At 35.1% G+C, this 20,457-nt stretch overlaps 1 protein-coding gene across 2 annotated transcripts; it reads right to left on the bottom strand.

Annotated features, from left to right (window-relative positions):
• LOC135439150 (cyclin-dependent kinase-like 1) lies at window positions 1-2,531 on the bottom strand. Of its 2 annotated transcripts, none has more exons than XM_064697787.1 (3): window positions 2,352-2,531; window positions 224-1,096; window positions 1-166 (listed from the first exon to the last, which is right to left on the bottom strand). In XM_064697787.1, the coding sequence occupies exons 1-3, from the start codon at window positions 2,517-2,519 to the stop codon at window positions 14-16; spliced, it is 1,194 nt and encodes a 397-aa protein (XP_064553857.1). In that variant the 5' UTR covers window positions 2,520-2,531; the 3' UTR covers window positions 1-13. The 2 variants fall into 2 exon arrangements, with proteins under 2 accessions (XP_064553857.1, XP_064553858.1); XM_064697788.1 differs by having other exon boundaries at window positions 1-163.
• Window positions 2,532-20,457: the final 17,926 nt, after the last annotated feature.

The following is a 20,457-nucleotide window of genomic DNA, read 5'->3' as shown; positions in this document are numbered from 1 at the left end:
GGGGGTCGCAGCCTCAAATTGTGGGCAGATGATGCTCGGTGCGATGGAGCATGGCCGCATTCTTGTTCAGCGGCTGCAGCTTCACAAAGTCCTGATGCGGATGATGATGATGATGATGCTGATGCTGATTGCTCGGCAGCAGCGGCAAGGAGGTGTTTGAAGTCTGCTGGACAAAATGATTAGACAATTATGCCATAATTGAGGGGTGGGGGAGGGGGCTCACCTTTGATTTATCACGTGCCGCTGCAACGGCCGCCGCATGCGCCGCGCCCGTCTGCAGCTGCTGGGCGGCCGTGGCCAGCATGAATTGCTGCGAGGCCAACTGCTGCTGCCGCAACGTGGCCGCCTCCAGGCTGTTGATATGGTCCAGCTCGCGCTGTTTGGCTATGTAGTCGTCGAAGTAGGAGTGCTTGATCAGCTTGTCGCAGGACCAGCGCTTGGCCGGATCCTTGTCGAGGCATTTCTTCAGCACATCGATGGTGAGCGGATTCTGCAGCGCCTTCGCCGGCATCTTGTCCTCCAGCGGCTCCAGCGTCGGCGGCACCGGCAGCGTTATGCCCTTAAAGTACTCGTTCTGCCCGAAGATCTGTATGTGCCGCGGCAGCAAGTCGCCCAGCGTCTTTCGTATCAAATACAGCTGATCCACATCGCTGCGTCCGGGCCACAGCGCCTCGCCGCGCACCAGCTCCGCGAAGAGGCAGCCGATCGCCCACACGTCTACCGGCGTGCCGTATTGTGTGTCGCCTACGAGCAGCTCAGGCGCGCGGTACCAGCGTGTGGCCACATAGTCTGTGTAGTTCTCGCCCGGACTGAGCATGCGGGCGAAGCCAAAGTCGCACAGCTTCACCTGGCCCTGGGCCGTCAGCAATATGTTCTCGGGCTTGATGTCGCGATGCAGGCAGCCCTGCTTGTGGCAATATGCCACGCCCAATAGCGTCTGATAGCAGATCTGCTTGGTCAGCGGCTCCGGGCAGCCCTGCGGATGCCTTTCCAGTTCGTGCAGCACCGTCAGCTCGCAGAATTCAAAGACCAGATGCAGGCGACGCTTGCGACGAAACACTTCCAATAAGGACACCAGATTCGGGTGCTTAAGATTCTAAAAGAGATAGAAATTGGAATTAGTTAAGTTCGAGAGAGATTCGAATTTGTATTCCATAAGAAAGGAAGAAAGAACGGAACTTATAAATATTCTGGCAGATAGGAGGCTTTTGGTCTTGCAGATATGTTAGGAATCAAGTGAAGCTTGTAATTGCTGAGTTTGGGGCGAATATCCCGAAAAATTTTTTGGCGATTTTTTCTATGGAGTTGTATGATATAGTAGCCAAATAATGATAAGAAACGGAAAAAGGGTTTTAAGCTTGTAAGTTTTAAGCAGACAAGATTATCGACACACTCACTCGCACACACATACAGACACACACACATACAATGTTCAATAATGTCCTATGACCAGTTCTTTTTCAAACTTACAAGAGTCTTTCATAATACCCAAACTTTGCATCAGTGTAGTAGAAACATTAAAGAACTTTTCACGTCGTATATTCTGTTCGACAAAATCTATTTGTTTATTTATTATCCTGTCTGTATATATCTAGAATCTGGGTGCCAGGAAAAATCTAGCAATTGAAAATTTTATAGCCTGAATGCTTTTACATACCTCTGCATTTAACTTGATCTAATACCACTTTCCCCTATATCAAATGTGCATATTGCTAAGTACTTACATATATATTTTTTAATTATCTACTATTCTTTATTCCAATTTTAATCATATTCAAATGGTTTTAATACTAATAGTTCAACTTTAATAATAATATGCCTATCTAAAAGATTTCTGGTTCGAAAATATGGTTTACTTTTTCGACCGATCGTCCCTATGGCAGCTATATGATATAAAGGTCCGATCCACTCGGTTCGAACATATGTACTGCCTGCAATAGAAAGAAAGAAAGACCTATGCAATGTTTCAAGTCTATAGCTTAAAGACTGAAAGACTAGTTCAACTCAGCTGTTGATGCTGATCTAGAATTTATATAGAATACCCTCTACCCTTAAATGCGCTGATTTTCGGTACACTGAATGCCGCAGTTGAAAGCCTTGTCTTCTCTTCGTTGCTTATAATTCTCAAATGGTTATAGCTTAGAACCGAAGATAATGGCTTGCACATCTAGAGTCGCTAGCAAAGTTTACTTTGTAGACTCGGTACTGTCAGCTTTCAAGACAGAATGAAAATATCCTCCACAGTTTGTTAATAATTGTTTTAAAAAAAATAAGATAAATGCACAAAATAATATTTAAAGTTGTTGCACATAAATATTTATATTTTGTTTAGTATAAGTTCTTGTAACTACCTTCAGCAGCCTTATTTCTCGCAGTGCTATTTTGCGTATGGCTGGATCGTCCTCGGACTCAACAAATCTCTTGACCGCAACGAGAGCGCCTGTTTCTCGATCACGGCATTTGTAGACAACACCGTAGGAGCCCTCGCCCAGGCGACTCAGCTTCTCATAACGATCCATTTTGCTGCTACCTTGTGGTCTGAAAGTGTTGCAAAGAGATAATAAAAGTATATTTACATATATAATATATTAAATATATTTAATTGTAAATAGTATATTTAAATGAAGTATTTAATTAGATATTTAGTTAGGCATTTAGTTCTGGTTACTTTGGTTTACCTTAGACTCAAACATTGACCACGTTTGATGTTTGCACGACGCATTGCTTTGCATTGAGCACAAAGAATGTTTGTGATGTTATTTGTTTGACACGAACACATGAGAGAGAGAGAACACAGTCACATATGTGTACATGGAATCGGGGACTACATATGGCTATATGGCATATATATGTATATAAAAGTGAGCGGTGAGATCGTTTGATGTTCTTTGCACTTTATGTACAGATTTTGAGTATTAATTTTGTTGTTGCTGTCCAAAAAGTTGATGTTTCAATTACGATTCTGATTGCTTTTGTGTTTTTATGGATTTTGCAGTGAAAACGAATGAGATTAGAAAAGTATTCATGAGTTATTTAAATGACAGCAATGGTTTGTTAAGCAAATAAAGTTAATAATGTTTAATTGAAAGAAAAGTGCGTAGGAATTTTTAAACTATAAAAATAATTATAATTTATTAAATTCTGCGTGATTTGGACTTAAAATAATAACCTTATATATTTATATTAATATCTTTTTGTCCCATTTAAAAACTGGCTTTTCTTATGCCCCATATCTTTAGAGAAATAGTCGTATTTATAAATTTCTTTGCTTTGTGTGCTAAGCAAATAAAATGAATAATGTTTTTTACTAATAATATAAAAGTATTTCAAAGATTTAAACTTCTCAGTTTCGTGAACTTTAAAAATAACCTCTGATATCTGTGATATATTTATAAATATTTACATTTTCTTCAATCTTGTCGTATGAATTTTAGAAACTGAATGAATGTAGAAACTATTCCCAAATCTTTCTCTTTAGTTTAATTAATATTTCTGCTTGGGTCGCGAAGCAATTAAAATGATTATCGCTTCATATTTAATTTTTAAAAATATAAAATTATTTAAAAGGTTTTATCAACTCAGTACCTTGGATTTTTAAGAATAATATCTATTTTTTGCGCCTTGTTGACGTTTTAGAACTGCTTCTTCTTATACCCTATATATATCTCTTAAGCTTAAATGCTCAAAGAACTGTCTCATTAATTTATTAATGCTGATCAACCTTCTATTAGGGTGTCAGGACATTTCATAATAAAATCGGTAGATCGCCGGCTCAAATTTAGCAGCAATTTCTAATTTGTAAAAATGTTTATTTATTTTAACTTACAAAAAAAAATAATAAAAATAATTATTAACATGATAAATTATAATAAAAATATATTAAAAGTAATTATAAACCTTAACTAAACCAATAAAATTAAAAAATAATAAAAAATATGATAAGCATAAAAAAATATAATATAATAAATGATAAAAATAATAACAAATTTAATAATAAAAATATTAAAAAAAAATAATAATAAACTAATAAAAAATAAAATAAAAATAATTATAAACATCAAATTAATAATAAAACTAAAACAATAGAATAAATAGAAATGATTAAAAAATTTATAAACACAAAAATACCAATAATAGTAAAAATAGTAATGAAAATGTATTAAGAATACAATTTTAAGCAAACTTAACATTAATTTAGTAATAGTAATTAAAGTCGTTTTCCAGTTTATATGCGCTAGTTAATTATAATTAGACACTGATATGGGGCTATAATTACGCCTGACTGAAATCAATACTAATAATATGCTTTAATGCTAGTTAAGTGACACCCAACTAATAATTTCTCACTCGAACAACAAAAATGGAGCTAAAATCGATTTCCCAGCTACAATTCAAATGCGTGTCCTTTTCCGTCAAAATGGCGTTTTATGCATGAAACTCGAGGATTTTAGCTGATGTGTTCTTCATAATATTGCCTGATAAGCTAAAAAGCCAACATTTGCTGGCGTTTCAATGTCAGGCCAAGGCGAGGTAACTGAACCTTGCTGCGGCAGGGGGGCGGGGGAGACTCGAACCATTAAACATGTGTGCAGCTCGTAAACATAGAAAAATGCAATTAAATGAAATATTCATGTGCCGGGTCCAAGGTCCAAGCGCAAAATGGAATTGAACGTAACAAACAAAAGTGAAGCCAGTAAAAAGCAGATTGAACAGACAGAAAATTAACACTTAGCAGCTGTCCAACTAAGCACTTACCTAGTCGGTATCCATCTGGCTATAAGTTTACGTATTTGCCACTAGTTTTTGGTTGTGATAGTTTTAGGATGGGAATATTTAATGAAATTTGTACATGCAATGCGAAAAGGATTGTGTGAAATGCACAGTTATTTGGATTAAAATCTTGCAGAGATGCAACTCTCTCTAATAATACACACCATGCGCTAAATAGTCGGTCTTTTTTTTTTCTTATCGTCTACCGATCAATATGATTTTGACGTTTGCTCTAAGGTCGTCAGACGCGTGCGAAACGGTTCGAAAGCCGTTTTGTTTGACTGACAACCAGCGACTGATTGCCCGGACTTTTGGGGCCCCGCGCAGCCAATGTCATAGCAATGCGACCAAAGTTAACAAAGCTGAAAAAAACCACAACAAAAGCAAAAACCATGCGCACTGCTCCAAAGTTTTTCCAAGAAGTTTCATGCTTTCCTCATGTTGTGGCTACCCCTGAGCCCCAGTCCAGGCCCCTGGCACCCGCTTGTTGTGTTTGCTTTCGTCGACCGACGATTGCCGGAAAGCATTTGAGGCTGGGTAGTTTTTCTTTTTACTCTTGCCTTTTGAGGTTACCTGGTAGTTTCTGGCTAAACGGGAACTGTGGGCGTCGTCCCTAGAGAATTTCTTGGGTCAGTCAGCGAAAAAAAAAACAGAACTAGGGGAAGACAGTTAAAACTGGTGCAGCAGTGCAATCGACTTGAGACTGAGCGGGGTTTGGGTGGGTTACCCAAGGAATTATGAGTTATTAATGTCTGTCATTTGGGAGTGCAATTAAGGCATAGTTTGCCAAGATATTACAGCTAGGAAATAAGTCTTACGAAGTGTGCTTCACAAGTTTGTCTGCTCGTGCCTAAATGATAGTTAAATATTTAATGAATACAATTACACTTAATAAGAGGTACTCGAATATCTACATATTTGATAGCCGGAAGTAATGTTTAACTGGCACAGTTAGACATAATCTGTTATCGATAACATTTAGCCGATTCGATTGCAAATTTATGCCCTAATTAAAACAAACTATAATTAAAGGATCATTCTATACATTTTCTGTTAAGTTATGAATAGCTTTGATAGTTTCAATTCGAAATAATATTTTTCTTCGAAGAAATTAAAAAAAAATACAAAAATTTAAAATTGTAAATAATAATTTTTTATTAAAGTAACATAATATAGAATATAATTACTGCGGGCTTAATTTATTTAATGAAATAAAACTATAATCAGGCAAGTTTTTTTTAAATTATTTCTCTAAAATAACTTATTTTAATTTCAACTGAAGTTTGAATAATTTATTTTAAGTTATTTCCAACAAAACAAAAGCTTTCACAAAACAGTTTTTATTTTAAAAAAAATATTAATTTAAATATGAAATATTTTAAAAAGATAAGAATCTAAAAAGAATAATATGTCTTTTTTGACACTGTAAGTGTCAACGTATTTATATATATATATTTAGTAGTATTTATATATATAACTAGAAATATTGGTAGCTGCAATTTAATAATATATATTATATATTTTAATAAATATTAATATAGGTAACTGTAGATTGAGACTATCATACTATTTAATATTAATTATGATTGACCAGTATATATTATTGGTAGCTGTAGATTTAATTTAGACCTATCAGGCATTTGCTCATTACACAGCTAGTTTTTGTTTTTACTTTAATTTTTAATTTTTAAAATAATTATTAAGCCATTTAATAAATAAATAAATAAGTAAATACGTAAATAAAAAGATATTTTATATCAGTTACAGCTTATGTGAACTATTGTTCACTTAATACTTTGTTTATATTAGGCTGCAATTATTCTTATTTGCATGCCAACGACTGAGTCTCTCTCTCTCAGCACCTTATAAAAGTAAACAGTTAAACATTTTACAACATGGCCCAACATAGGTTAAAGTTTATTTTTAAAAATACCAAAATGATGGATTTTGTGCTTAAAACTCCCCATAAACTGAATGCTGGAATGTTCTAGTTACATATTTTATACCTTGAACTCAGGCTTACCTTCGCAGCGAAAACAGCTTCGATATCTCAAACATTTTCATGGTGAATGTCGTAATATATATTATTATTTTTTATTGCTTCATCACCTTCGAAACTTCAGTAATAACAACAAAGACAGCGACAATGACAACGACAACGAAAACGACATAAGCGTCGCCCGACGAGGACGACGACAACAAATAAAATGGAGCACGAGACGATGTCGAAACGTCAAGAGCCGGCAAACGACTGAAGTTTTGTGCTGGCCAGAACTTGAGCAGTGGCTAACAAAGTGGCCAACACGCCAACCATGGCCCAACACCGGGCCAAAAAGTCGATTGCATTTGCGGACATTGCACATACGCCGCATTGGACATTGGCGCTTCCGCCTTTGTTTCGTCTTGCTTTGTTGCGTGTTGCATTAAACATACATTAAATATACTCAAAAATGCATTGAAATCCGGTGTAACTAGAGTTTCAGAAATGAATTACTAAACATTGTCACGCATACGCTGTGTTGTACCACAGCAAAAGAACGAAAGAGGGAGAGGGAGAGAGAGAGAGAGAGACATACTTAGAACAATGAAAATTCTGTCGTAACACCTTTTTATACCCTGAACCCAATAAAAATGGACAGTAAGGGTATACTTGTTTCGTGCAACTGTGTGTAATAGGCAGAAGGGGACATCTATATATATCTATATAGTGTATATATTTTTGAACGTCGAGCTGAGCCTATCCAGCCTTGACCCTCTGTTTATCCTTCAGTCCGTCTCTTTGAGCGCTTCGATCTCGAGAACTGTTAAAGCTAAAGACCTTAAATTTGATATATAAATACTCGTATACCATACATAGAGAAAGTGTATTTTGCTTTCGTTATCTTCCCTTATTTTAATATTATCGATAAATATCGATTTTCATTCGTTTTATTACTCAATTCAATTTAACTTATTATAAAAGAGCAATAAATCTGGGCATATTCCAATGCTTATTCCCTGAGCCCTTTGAAGCCAATAAAAAAATAAAATTATATATTTATCGATATTCCGATATAACGTGTATAACAAGCTGAGCCGACATGGTTGCTGTTTTCTATTTATATGCATAAATATTTATCGATATTATGATGATTATATTGAATATAACGAGCTAAGTCGATATAGCTTCTATCTTCCATCTTCGATCCCGGAGACAAAATACTTGAAAAATTATCAAACGCAGCATTAGTTAGTAATGCTTCTATCGATATCTCCGGGTTTTTTTTAATATCGATAAATATCGATGTAGAGACATGGTTTGTTGAGCATTACTCGAAGATTACAAGAGCTAGATACAGCAAACTTAGTATGTTTTTTTTTGTTAAATATTTATAGATTACGAATAGTTCACTTTTTTGATACTTTTCCCTATTTCCCATCGTATTTGAAATAAACTCCTTTTTAAACACAAAGTCTTGCGCTTTGGTATTTACAGACTTCTGTAAGCCAAACTTAAGGACTGAATGTTCTATAAAGTTCGGACTTCAAGCGCCGAAGTTAATCAAATATGCCTTAATCATAGAATAGTGGAGAAGAACAATGAAGGTACAAAAGTTAATTAAGTATGCATAAGTATGAGACTAGGTGAAGACGAAGAACAGAAGCTGCTTATAGCTGCAGCTCGATGGGTACAGGGTATCGCCTCGTCGGCCACTCCCGACTGATGCACTCTTGCTTGTGAATTTCTGCTGTGCCAAACCCACTAATTGCCCTCACTAATTTCGCCAATAAGCTGACGGCTTTTGACCTTTTCTCTTGCTGGCCAAGTGGCGGGGCATTTGTATACAAATGATTCGCGCAATTCAATTTGCATAATTACACTGCCAGGGGTTGAGTGGATCGTCTCTTCTGCTTTTACAACGTTGTGAATGCCACAGCATTTGCTTTGATTTCTCACGTTGTATTGAACTCGTTTTTATGCCTCTTAATTATACGCTTCACGGCTTATATTAACTCCATAACTACTATTTTATTATTTACTCTACTGAGCCTTTTGGGCATATTGTTCCCTTTCGAGTTCAGTAGTCGACAGTTGCCGGCGGCTATTCAACTCTTGGTCAAGTGGGTAGCCAAAAACCCATTGTTATAATATTGATTGTGTATTACGAACTGCGACGCCTTTCAATGAGTGCAAGGGAGAGAGAGAGATAGAGAAAGAAAATTGTGGGCAGTCCGAGTGCGAAGTCTGCCAAAATGAAGTAATAGTCTGGCGAGCCAAGAAGTGTGTTAAGCTTCGGTTATTTAATTAGGTGGTAATCATCAAAAGAGGATTTTATTTAACATTATATCACTTGTCGGTGTGGTTAAATATTTTAAATAAAAGTATGATAATGTTAAAAACTATTACAAATAAAATAGTGTAACTTTATCAATATTTTTCTCTTATTTTTCAAATAATTAGTAAAATATTTTTGTTTTATTACAAATAACTAAAATATTTATAGAATCATGAAATCCATTTGTCAGGATTTTTAATTTATAAAGTAATTATAGTAAATATTAAATTAACAGTTTGAAATTTCGTAGCATATCAGAAAGTCAGCCCCAAGCTTATGTGATAATCCATCCATTTATTTTTTGTAAGAATTGATTTATTTATTTAATATTTGTTGTAGGTAAGGATTTGGTTTGATTGATTTGTTTTGATAATTTAAAATGTTTTGTATTAAATTCTTTTATATTGGCAAAATGTGACAGGCAAAATACGCAAGGCATTTTTATATATATTATATCATATTTATTTGATTATTTAAGATATTAAATTATTCTTAATTGTTGTTGCTAGCGTGAAGGACTTTAGCTCTTTGCTTTTTTATTGTTATTAGTTGTTTCTTAAATATTTTACCAACCACCCTTGCCTTTTCTGCTTAAATTTTGTTACATGTAAATAGAAAAGGCAGAGTTGGCAGCTTTGCAATTTCAATAAACAAAGGAAAGCAGAGTTGCCACTCTGCAACGCATTTAATATGTGCAAGCTATTCTTTGTAAATACTTTTTTTATTTTATTCTTAGGGAATTAAATTCTGTTTTTATAGATTTAGATATAACTGGAAGAGCAGAGTGTCAACCTTTTTATATAAGCTAAAAATGCACCTTAGAACTTTCTACTTCTATTTTTGACATTTAAATAAAAAAGCAAAGTTTCCACAATTTGAATTTCTATACAGAAATAAAAGCAGAGTTGCCACCTTTGAAATTTTTATAAAAAATTGCATTTAACTTGTGATATATTGTCTAAGGAAAGATTTTTAGAATTATTTTAGGCAGTTCTATGATTTAGAGATGCCAATTCTTCAATTAAGATCTGCCAACTACGCGGCGTTGCCACGATGTTAAAAATATGGGTATTTTTAAATTATTTTGAAATGAGCCTAATTAAAGAAGTTCACTTAAAAGAGGCTTTTATAATTCGTATAATTAAACGAACTATTTTAATTGGGCTTATATAAATTCATTTGCACTTAAATACTTAGATTATATGCCTTTAGGGTATATATGATATTTCATGTGGCTAACAATATGTAAGTCATCTTTAAGGTGTGCCTCGTAACCTTTGCAGTTAGGACAGCGAACTGACCTTTTCACAGTGAGATACCACAAGTTCGAGTTGTTTTCAAAACGGAGGCTTAAAAATAATCAGCGCAACGAACAACTTTTGCTCAAGTGGCTGTTGTAAAAATAGAAATAAATATGCCTGGCAAAAAGTTTTGCACACGGCAAAGCTGGCAACGCGGACACCGCTGAAGTGTGGCAACGTTGCGTACACTGAGCGAATAATGCGAACTTATGCCAACTGAAATAGCTGTTGGTTGCGCTTAGGGCCAGCATTGAAGTTTGCCCTTGCGGGCAAAAATACACAGGCTGCGAGCACCATAAATAACAAGCTATTAATGCCAAATGTGCAGCGCATATACACGCAGCAAATACAACAAAAAAAACATTGCATACTTACGGGCTGCAGACAATGTGGCATGCGTAGCAAAGGCCAAGGCCGATGCACAGGACTACGTGTTGTGAACGGGAAGGATTGGTGGAGTGGAGGGGTGGGGGGGGGGGGGGCTTAAATGTCATTGGGCGCTTTGTTTGCAGCCGTAAAGTTTTTCGTTTTGCACCAATTTTTCACTTTCAGTTGCTGGCAGAAGAAACTTTAACGAAGCTAATTACGAAGTTTTGACTCGATTCGCTTTTTGTGAACTTCGACCTACCTGTGCTGTCTGGCATTTATGCCTGGCTCATTGCACACCTGTATCTTTCGTATGAGCCGATAGAGAAATGAGTCCTGAAACGCTTGCGGAAAATAATAACTCTGAAACATTGCACACGGCGAAAACACGTTTGCACCTCAGCAGCGCAAAATGTAGACTACACCTTGTATTCCTATCTATTTTATCGATAAATATATATATCTATATACATGTGTGTGTGTGTATTTGCTTTAAAATGCATTGGACATGTTGCATATTTAATGCACGATTTGCCATTTTCAAAGCCCCCTCTCCCCCTTCTTGTATCTTTTTTTTGCCCGGAAGCGTTTCCAGTAGCCATGCTGACAACGGCCCCAGGTGTTTGATGCTTTGAATGTGACGTGCTTCGTGCTGGCAGCGTCGCCATATTTCTACTTCTATGACCTGTGCCCATTGAAAATGTGTGAATAGGGGTATTATGTGTCTGCGCAAAGAGTATGTAACAGGCAGAAGAAAATATCTTTCAACTAGGACTGTCTAACCATGTTCGTCTGACTGTATGCTCTTCCATGAACACCTCGATCTAAGAGGCTATAAGAACTAAACCTTATACATTTGGAGCATAAGAGTGCTAAATATTCTAAATTAGGTATGTTGGTATACTCAGAACAATGAAAGTTAATAATATAGAAAATATTATAATATACAGCGCATTAGTATATTACATTACTTTTTATCTCAGAGTCTAGGTATTTCAAATTTGTTGTGTAGGTTCTCATATAGCCCACACAGATCAGGCTTATCTTTTGTTTGCATTAAAATCGATAAGTATCGATTTTAAGATAAGGCTCTTAGAGCATGTCTTGGAGCTTAAAAGAGTTAAATATACCAACATTCGATATGTAGGTTAACACAGATTCACAAATGTTAATAATATGCAATATACAATATACACTAATCAGTGAAGTATTTTCAATTTTTTGAAAGCTGTTCCACATAAACCCAAACAATTATTGTAGAGGTAAAACTCTGCTCCTCGCACTTTTGTATGCTATATTAAAGCCCAGCTACCCAAGACACAGTCCTTATAGCATGGGCTAAAAGAAGTAGGAGAACCTCCTTTCAACGTATGCCTGTGTATGTGTGTGTATATATTGAAGCTATCTAGAATTTATTTAGGGTATCTCACAGTCAGGCACTTCCGACTCAAGCAATCTTACTTGTTTTTCTGTGCTTTTTTTCTTCTTGTTTTTTGGGGTCAGCAGACAGCTGCTAGGATGCACGGGGGCAATCGGAAAGGGGCGCATGCAAATGAAGCAGGCGGCTAATGTAGCTGCACCTGCCGAGCCAGGCCGAGCTGAGAGCGAGAGTTGTGATGGCAGTCAAAAAGATTCGAGGGAAACAGCGGCGCATGCAAAATGAAGCTCATGAAAGTCCAAAGCAAAGGCAGCTCATGCGATTGCTCTAGACGGTAGCTAGGGCTGAAGAGGGAAGCGACGCGACGAAGGAGCCAATATAACTGGGATGTGCAGGGGTAAATTTAAAAGGAAAAGGCTGCGCGACTGAATATGAAAAAACATGGCGTGAATGGAATGGGAAAACAACTACTTGCTATATACGCTGAGCTAGAATACAATTAATATACAGTCGAGCTTCGCTATGACGAGCTTGTACATAACGCGACTCTAACTATTAATTTTATTAATTTTTGTTAAAATTAAAATTTCTTATGTTGTTAGTTTTTAATTAATCAGCAGAATATTATATTTTATTTTACTTATTTATTTATTTTATTAGCTTTTATATTTAATTAAGTTCAGTTTTTTTTCAACACCATCTATAGGTTATCGAAAATTTGAAAAATTATAAATATTTTAAGGGTTAAAAGAAAACAAAATTTAAGAATTTCCATTATATTTTTAATATATTACTATATTTTTTTTTCCAATTTATATTAATATATATTTTGTGTTTCATATACATTAAAGCTATAATAAATAAAAATTCTTAAAAAAAGTGTTTGAAAATAGGACTTAACTTTAAAAAATAATAAAAGTTTATATACATTGTTTATTTAATTATTTTTAAATATATTTTGTTTTAAAATAATTTAAAGTATACAACGTTCAAGTCAATTTAAAAATTTTCTTTTAGTATGTAAATATTGATATATGTCCAAAAAAAAAGTTTCAAAGAAAAGTAAAAACATTTAAAAATAAAAAAGTGGTTGAAAAAGTATGACTTATATTTAATGATAATATATATTTATTGTTAAATAAGACATTTTGTTCCAATTTAATAAGTTACTGTATTTACAACTTTTTTTTTATTTTTAAAACGTGCGTTTTTATGTTACTAAAAAACTTGAAGGTTAATAAACACCTATTAAAATATTCAAAATGTATTGGAAAAATTGGAGTTTAATAACATTTTAATACAAATTTAAAATATTAACCAAATGTAGACAAATTGAACTTAAACACCAAATTTTACTGATAAAAAATGAAAAAAAGGAATTTGATTAGCCTTACGCCTAGATCCGCTTAATATATATATTCAATGTACTTATAAAGTTTGAAAAATGTGAATAACAGCTGTTTATAAATAAATTACACGAAATGCTTCTGTTATATTCTAGAGAATTCTGTAACGCTGACAACGAAATTGGGTCTAAAATTATTAATATTGTTTTTCTATTGATTGCTTTTTAACAAATTGTCAAAGCATATTTTGTTAGCGTTTTTTTTTTAAAGATTTCTCATGACAAAGAATTAATTATAACAGGCTTTTAATCGGCAGGCATTTTGCAGTTTGTCAAAATTAAATTGAATACAAAACTGTTTTTTTAATTTTTGATGGGCCTTAGTGTGCTCACAATAATTAAATGTAATGATAATAATAATAAAATACAATAATAACAGAGCAATCAATTTTCCATTAGACTAATTCATCAATTTGCAAGGCAAAAATAGAGAAAAAATATATATTTTTATAAAAACCCAGCCGTGACAAAACTAATTTCCAACTATTCAACTAGCTGCCAAATGCTGACAACAAAATGAGCCACATGAAAACCAACAAATCCAAATATTAACCAACTATTGCAAAAAACCGCTCAACGAACCCCGGGAACGAACCCGCAAAAAACTGCAATCAAATTGAAATTCAATCAAAAGGAATATGTGCAAAAAAATAGAAAAAAAGGGGAAAAATATGTAAAAAAGGAAAAACTATACAGACATCAAATTGCATTGATATGCGTCCGTCGCTTTGTTTGACTTTTTTGTTTGGTTTCTCTAGCGCCCCTGCCATCCGAAGTTGGATCCGTCATATCGAACCGGGGAACAGACTCGAAATGTGGACCCGACCCGGACGAATGACAGGCAGACAAACAGCTCAAAAGGAATATTGCATACTTATTGGCAGCGGCAGCGGATGATTTAGCGGTTTTTAATGTGTCTTCCTTTTCGCCAGGCAGCAGCCATCCGGGTTGAAACCTTTTGCGCACATGTCAACGCCATTTGCGCGTCTGCATGGAAAATGCGGGCGAAAATATGGAGAGAAATGTGCTCCATGCCGCAACTCGGTTTCTATACCTTGTGCCCATTGCAAATGGGCAGAAAGGGTATATTGTTTTTGTTGAAAATTTAGAAGGAGGTATCTCCAAGCTAGTATAGTGAAATGGGTAAAGGGTTTATTAATCTTGTCTAAAATTTAGAAGGAGGCATCTCCGAGCTATTAGATTGTATATGCCGTGTTGAAAATATCGATAATTATCGATCTAAAAGCATTTATCGATAATTGTAATTTATTTAAAAGTAGAGCCTTGCAAAATGGTATATACACAATTTAGCATGTTATATTAAGACTCCGAAAGTTTTAGAACGATCGGACAATAAACACCGAAGTTACTCCCACAAAGTTGGGCTCAAGGAAGATGAAGAGGAAGAAGCACAGACACTGTGTAGGTGTATGTATATGTGTATGTGTATAAAGGTGCTTGGCAGCTCGCCTCAGGGTATCTCCTGGTCGTGAACTCCCGCCCAAATTACTCTTGACATCATTTTAAGTATTCTACTTAACGAGTCTGTTAAATGCCAAGCGGCAAATATTTGCTGTAATTTTTGGCTATCTAAGAAATATTTTCTCTCGGCATAATCGCAATCATATTTCAAATGCGATTTATGTTAAACCAAAATCGTTGTAAATTTGATAAAATATCTCCTATTTACTTGGCTTTAAACAGTTTTATTTTTGTCAAATAAATTTAAAAAATTATATGTGTGTATTAAATTATTATAAGATTAATTATATTCTTATATTTAATTTATTTCTGGTAAAAACACAAAATTAATTACTTTATTTTATTTATTTTATTGCTTTACCTATTTAATGAAGAATAAAAAATGAGAAAACTTAAGCTTGAACACGCTTTAATTTAAAGTTTCGAAAAAGCAACTTGTTAGACAAGGCAACTCTCTAAGGCTTAACAAAATCAGGGACAATTTTGACGCAATGCCAATCTTTGCGCTCCAATCTTAAGTGTGACGCCAAGACTTCAAGTTTAAGCCAATTCAAGTGCAGTATGTCAAACTCTGGTCGGCATTACAATTTGTAATATACCATGAACCGAACCCTAAGCCGGATAAAGAATTGTCATACCCAAATCGGAACTAACCGATATTTTTCAAGGGAAATCACAAAAGGTGGATATTCAAAAAAGCTGAAAATCAGTTCTACGAATCAAACTTAAACCTTCGTGATTGCTCACAATTTTGTGTCTTATCAATATTAAAACTGTAAATTCTTAAATTGATAAGCGACTCACCTTCTGGGCAGAAGTGGAAGATGATTACCAAACAGCCATAGACGTTTCTCTCCAAACCATTTGTCCATAGACCCTCAGACAGCGGTTAAATTGTCTTTTGAAATAAGTGTGGATTTGTGCTTGTAATTCGCAATTAGTTCTTAGCACATTTTTAACAAGTTTCACATTTATTATTAATTTATTTGAATTGTGTTTTTTGTTCTCTTTGCACACGCGTGTTGGGCAAATTAGGCGGCAAATCTGTTCGTTGGCTCACTGCGAAATGTTAACAAACTTTTGTTTATAGTACGCCGGAGCCGTAAATGTAGCCGGAACTTTGGTGCGGCATTGAAAATGCCTACGAGAAAAACAACGATGCGGGGACTGGGGTTTGTTGGGGTGTCAGCCATGGTTGACATTGGCAACGCCTCGCCTTTTGGGGCGGGTTCCCGCTGTTGCTGCTGCTGTTGCTGTTGTTGTTGTTGTTGTACATTTTATTGTAGCTGTTGCTTTTGCTGTATTTTAGTTATTAATAGTGTTGTTATAGCTGTAGTTTTTGTTGTTGTTTGTGTTTTGCGTTGTCAATCCATTGTCATTAAAAACAAACAAAACATTTCCGAACATGTGCACAGAAAGTTTATGCCTTGATTTGGCGTTGCCCAGCAAATTATTTTCCTTTTTTTTTGTTTTTCGAATATTCATAATAATTTAATGACCCACAGCTGGGTGAGAAAGTGCGTTTATTGCCATAGAAATGGGCGACATTCAGATATTGTTTTAATGCGCTTTAAATGGGCGTCGATTTGGATTATCTTTTTATTACCACAATATTTTGCCGCCTGTTCGATTTTATTTTGCGTCAAACAGATTGTTTTCAGGCATTGGGTATATTTGGCCCGGTTAGTATTATCTATTATTCAAAGCTGTTGTTACATTTACCAGATATAATCGACAAGGTCGAACAAAATTAAAATAATGTTATATTCAAGGCTAAGTCAATTAGCACGAGCTTAGTTGAAGTTCATGATTACCCGCAGTAGATCGATGAATTAAATTTTGAACATGGTCAAAGCAGTTAAGAATTATATTCCATTTTTAACACTTATTTATTACACCAAGATATTTCTGAGAAAATGAGCTACACTAGTTCAGCCTGCGGAACTAAGGTCCCGAATCCGACAAAAAAATATATATCCATTTTTTAATAAAAAAGTTTGTACTATTCTATAAATAAATAAATTTGATCCCATGATATTCTGTTAAAACGAGCACTGAGCATTACTGCTCTGACTAAACCATCAGCTTAGTCCTATTTCCTATGCCAATGATAAGTTCCTTTATTAAATTTGGATAGTTTTTATTCATTTAACAGACCTACTTCTAATCTTACGCGAGTCTTTTTGAGTTCTGTTAGTGTCTATGTTAGAGCTTAAATTTGTTTAACGGAGTTTTTGAATGGGTGCACATGTACACCTACATTAATGCACCCATTCAAAACTCAGAAAACAAATTTAATATCTCTCTTTCTTTCTCTTTCTCTCTCTCTCTCTATATGTATATTTTTGCTTTTCGAAAATTCTTTGTCGCTTTGCAGCACTAAAAATGCGCCATCAGCGATTAACAGCGATAGTTTTCAACTAAAACTGGCGCTTAACATTTTTCTTTAACCTGGCAGTGCCGCTAACAGCGCTGTTAATGCTAATGGCAACGCGTAAGTTTACCGGCTTAAGCATGTGGCACCAATACACAGGCAGATAAACAAACAGTCACACACATACATACACACACGCACATGTGCATTTGCACTAAAGCACTAAGAGAAAATGCCGGCGTCAGCATATGCAAAATAAGAAAAAAATATGCATTCAACCTTTACATGACCAGCAACAACAACAACAACAACAGCATTTCAACCATTTTACTTTTCGCCTTAGCCGTTTGCCGTTTATTTCGCTTCCGTTTTTTTTTTGCTTGCGCACTTTTTGGCTATGCCTTTGCTTCACTTTATGCTTTGCACCATTTGCGGCGAGTTTCGTTTTTGCTCTTGTTATTTTTGCACTTTTATTTTGGGGCGAAAAATGGGCAATGTGAGATAACCTTTAAAAGCTGCTCGTATGCTAAAACTAAATAATGACAAGCAGGAACGGAACTTCTGCAGCTGCAAACATGCAAACATGTGCCTGTGTGTGTGTGTGTGTGTGCATGGCAATTCAAGTTGCTTAGACAACAACAACAACAGCAACAGCTGCTACTGTCTCGCTCTGGCTGCGTGTAGCAAGTGGTTGCCTGGGCAACTGACAAACGGCGACAACTTGTAACCAAAACAAATGCAAATTGCGGACGCGCACTCTCTCTCTCTCTCTCACTCCCGTTACCTTCTGCTGTCTGCTCTTTTTGACTGTCTCGCTTACGCTACAAATGAGCGCAATTGTTTTCATGTGCAACAAATTTTTTATGATTATCTTTTGGCGCTCACTCGCTCTCTCGCTCTCTCTTTGCTCTCTGTTTCGCCAGCCGCAAGCAGCTTAAACTTTTCCTTTTGCTGCTCCATAGCTTGCGGTGTCTCCCGCTCCCACCCCTTCCACCGCGTTTTTGGCCAAGCAGGATTAACACCTGTTTGTGCTGGCTGCTGAGCATTTCTACGTTAAATTTCCAAGCCCGAAATTTATTGTATTTGTTTACAAGGTTTTTGCGTGCACAATTCTACGTTTCCCAAACTTGTGGGCATGCGGGACGGGGTTAAGCGGGTGCCAACCATTTGGCTTGGGGGGCTTAAGTGAAAATAATGTCATGGAGATAATGCGAAAAAGGAAAGTGCACGTTAAGTTTAAACGTGGCTTAGCATGCAACCCAAGCACTCGCTGCATTTCATTTGCATTAAAGCTGGCAGTCTAATATTGCAAAAAAAAAAAAGAAGAAGACGAAAAAAAAACGACACTTGAGTACAACATGTCGTGGGAATTCCACATCTTTAAATATAATACATACTCCCGGGCTTATAAGGAGTTAAGAGCTGGTTGGCATTCTCCTATTTGAGCTCAGTTTGCTTCGGTCCAGAAAAGGCCTTACTAAAAAGTGAAAAATAAAAAGCACTGGACGGAAAAGCGAGCTAAACATAACTTGGCAGTTGAATAAACCGAAAAATCCATGAAATATAAAATGCATTTGAAGCACGGCATTTATTGCTTCATTGTCTGTTTATTTTTTAATACTATTTATAAGTAACATTAAAAAATGTAATAAAATAATAATAATAATTAATCAATAAAAATTGGATAGAAAATAATAATAATAACAATATAATAATAGTAATACATTAAAAAATATTTTCTAAAAATTATATTAATAATACTTAACAAATTAATAAAATTAATTTTTTTAAAATTAATTTATTTAAGAAAATTAATTGAAAAAAAATAACAAATATAATAAAGTTTCACAAACGGAACCTTAACAAAATATTAATCATATATGGGTAACAATGATATTTTTATTGGGATTCGAATTTAATTTCATTAGTTGACCAAACCTAAAAACAATTATTGTCTTAGACAAAGAATAACTTAAAGACTGCACAAGCTTAATTCAATACTAAAGCAACTTAAATATGTATCTCTGTGTGTGTGTGTGTAAGTTATCCTTGACGCTGCTCTCGGCTCACAATCAATAACTTAAGACCGGGGCGCAGGTAACATAATCTAACTGAAGTTAACATGCCTTCATTGTACCACCTGAACAATAACACCGCAAGCAACTAAAGAAAACCAACGAAACGTTGTTGAACAACAAAAACAACGGCAACAACAACATCAACAACAACAACAGCAGCAACAACATCAACAAAAATGGCGTCAAAACTTTCACTACTGGCAATATACGTACTCGTTTAGTCCTTGTGCATACAACAACGCACAACCTTGCAAAAAGTTCCATAACAAAATTTATGCGTGTAACTGGGCGTATGAAAATGCTAGCAACAACAGCAACAACAACAACAGCAACAACAACCGCAACGAGCAACAACCAACACAACAATAACAGCAACAATGGCTATAATAACAACAAACAAGAAAGAAAGGCTGTCCACGGCACGCCGAAGACGAAATACTCTTCAAGATATTTGGCTTCGGAAAGCTTTAAGTCGAAAGTTTTATTTTCGAATTATAGTTTCTGCAGGAGTAATGTAATTGAATTAAATATTGGTCCGATTGAATACAGTTTTACAGATAAATCAGCAGAAAAGTGGAACTAAGATATTTCCGACAGATTGTTCCTACAGGATCCATAAGATATAGTGATCCGATTGGATAAAATACTGTAGATATGTTAGCAAGAAAGTGAAACCAAGATATGTGGAAGGAACTGAAGTTTCATTTAAGATAAAGAAATTTACCGTTTTCTTTATAGAGCTATATGATGTACAAATGCATTTTATACCCGATTTTTCCTACACATATGTAGGAATATTTATGATATTTAGAATATATATACAATTTTGGTCATGATAAAACTCGTAAGTCCCAAGCTTGGTCTATAAACAAATATCTTTATATAAAAGAACTTTATTTAGTTCCAATTTTGCCAATGGCAGCTTTATGATATAAGGAATACAGGATTTCAATCACGTCGGTTCTGATCACGCCTGATATGCTATTT

The sequence above is a fragment of the Drosophila montana genome, unplaced genomic scaffold (assembly GCF_035044405.1).
Source record: "Drosophila montana isolate Dmon_TW-CO22-7 unplaced genomic scaffold, ASM3504440v1 contig_402_1, whole genome shotgun sequence".
Classification (NCBI taxonomy): Eukaryota; Metazoa; Arthropoda; class Insecta; order Diptera; family Drosophilidae; genus Drosophila; species Drosophila montana.
This window is presented reverse-complemented; position numbering and strand designations above follow the sequence as displayed.

Excerpts from the sequence above, each read along its gene's own strand:
- LOC135439150 (XM_064697787.1), bottom strand. The coding sequence starts at position 2,519 with ATGGATCGTTATGAGAAGCTGAGTCGCCTGGGCGAGGGCTCCTACGGT. Across the intron at positions 1,097-2,351 it reads GAGAAATAAGGCTGCTGAAG|AATCTTAAGCACCCGAATCT; the intron begins GTAGTTACAAGA and ends TATCTCTTTTAG. Across the intron at positions 167-223 it reads CGGCACGTGATAAATCAAAG|CAGACTTCAAACACCTCCTT; the intron begins GTGAGCCCCCTC and ends CATTTTGTCCAG.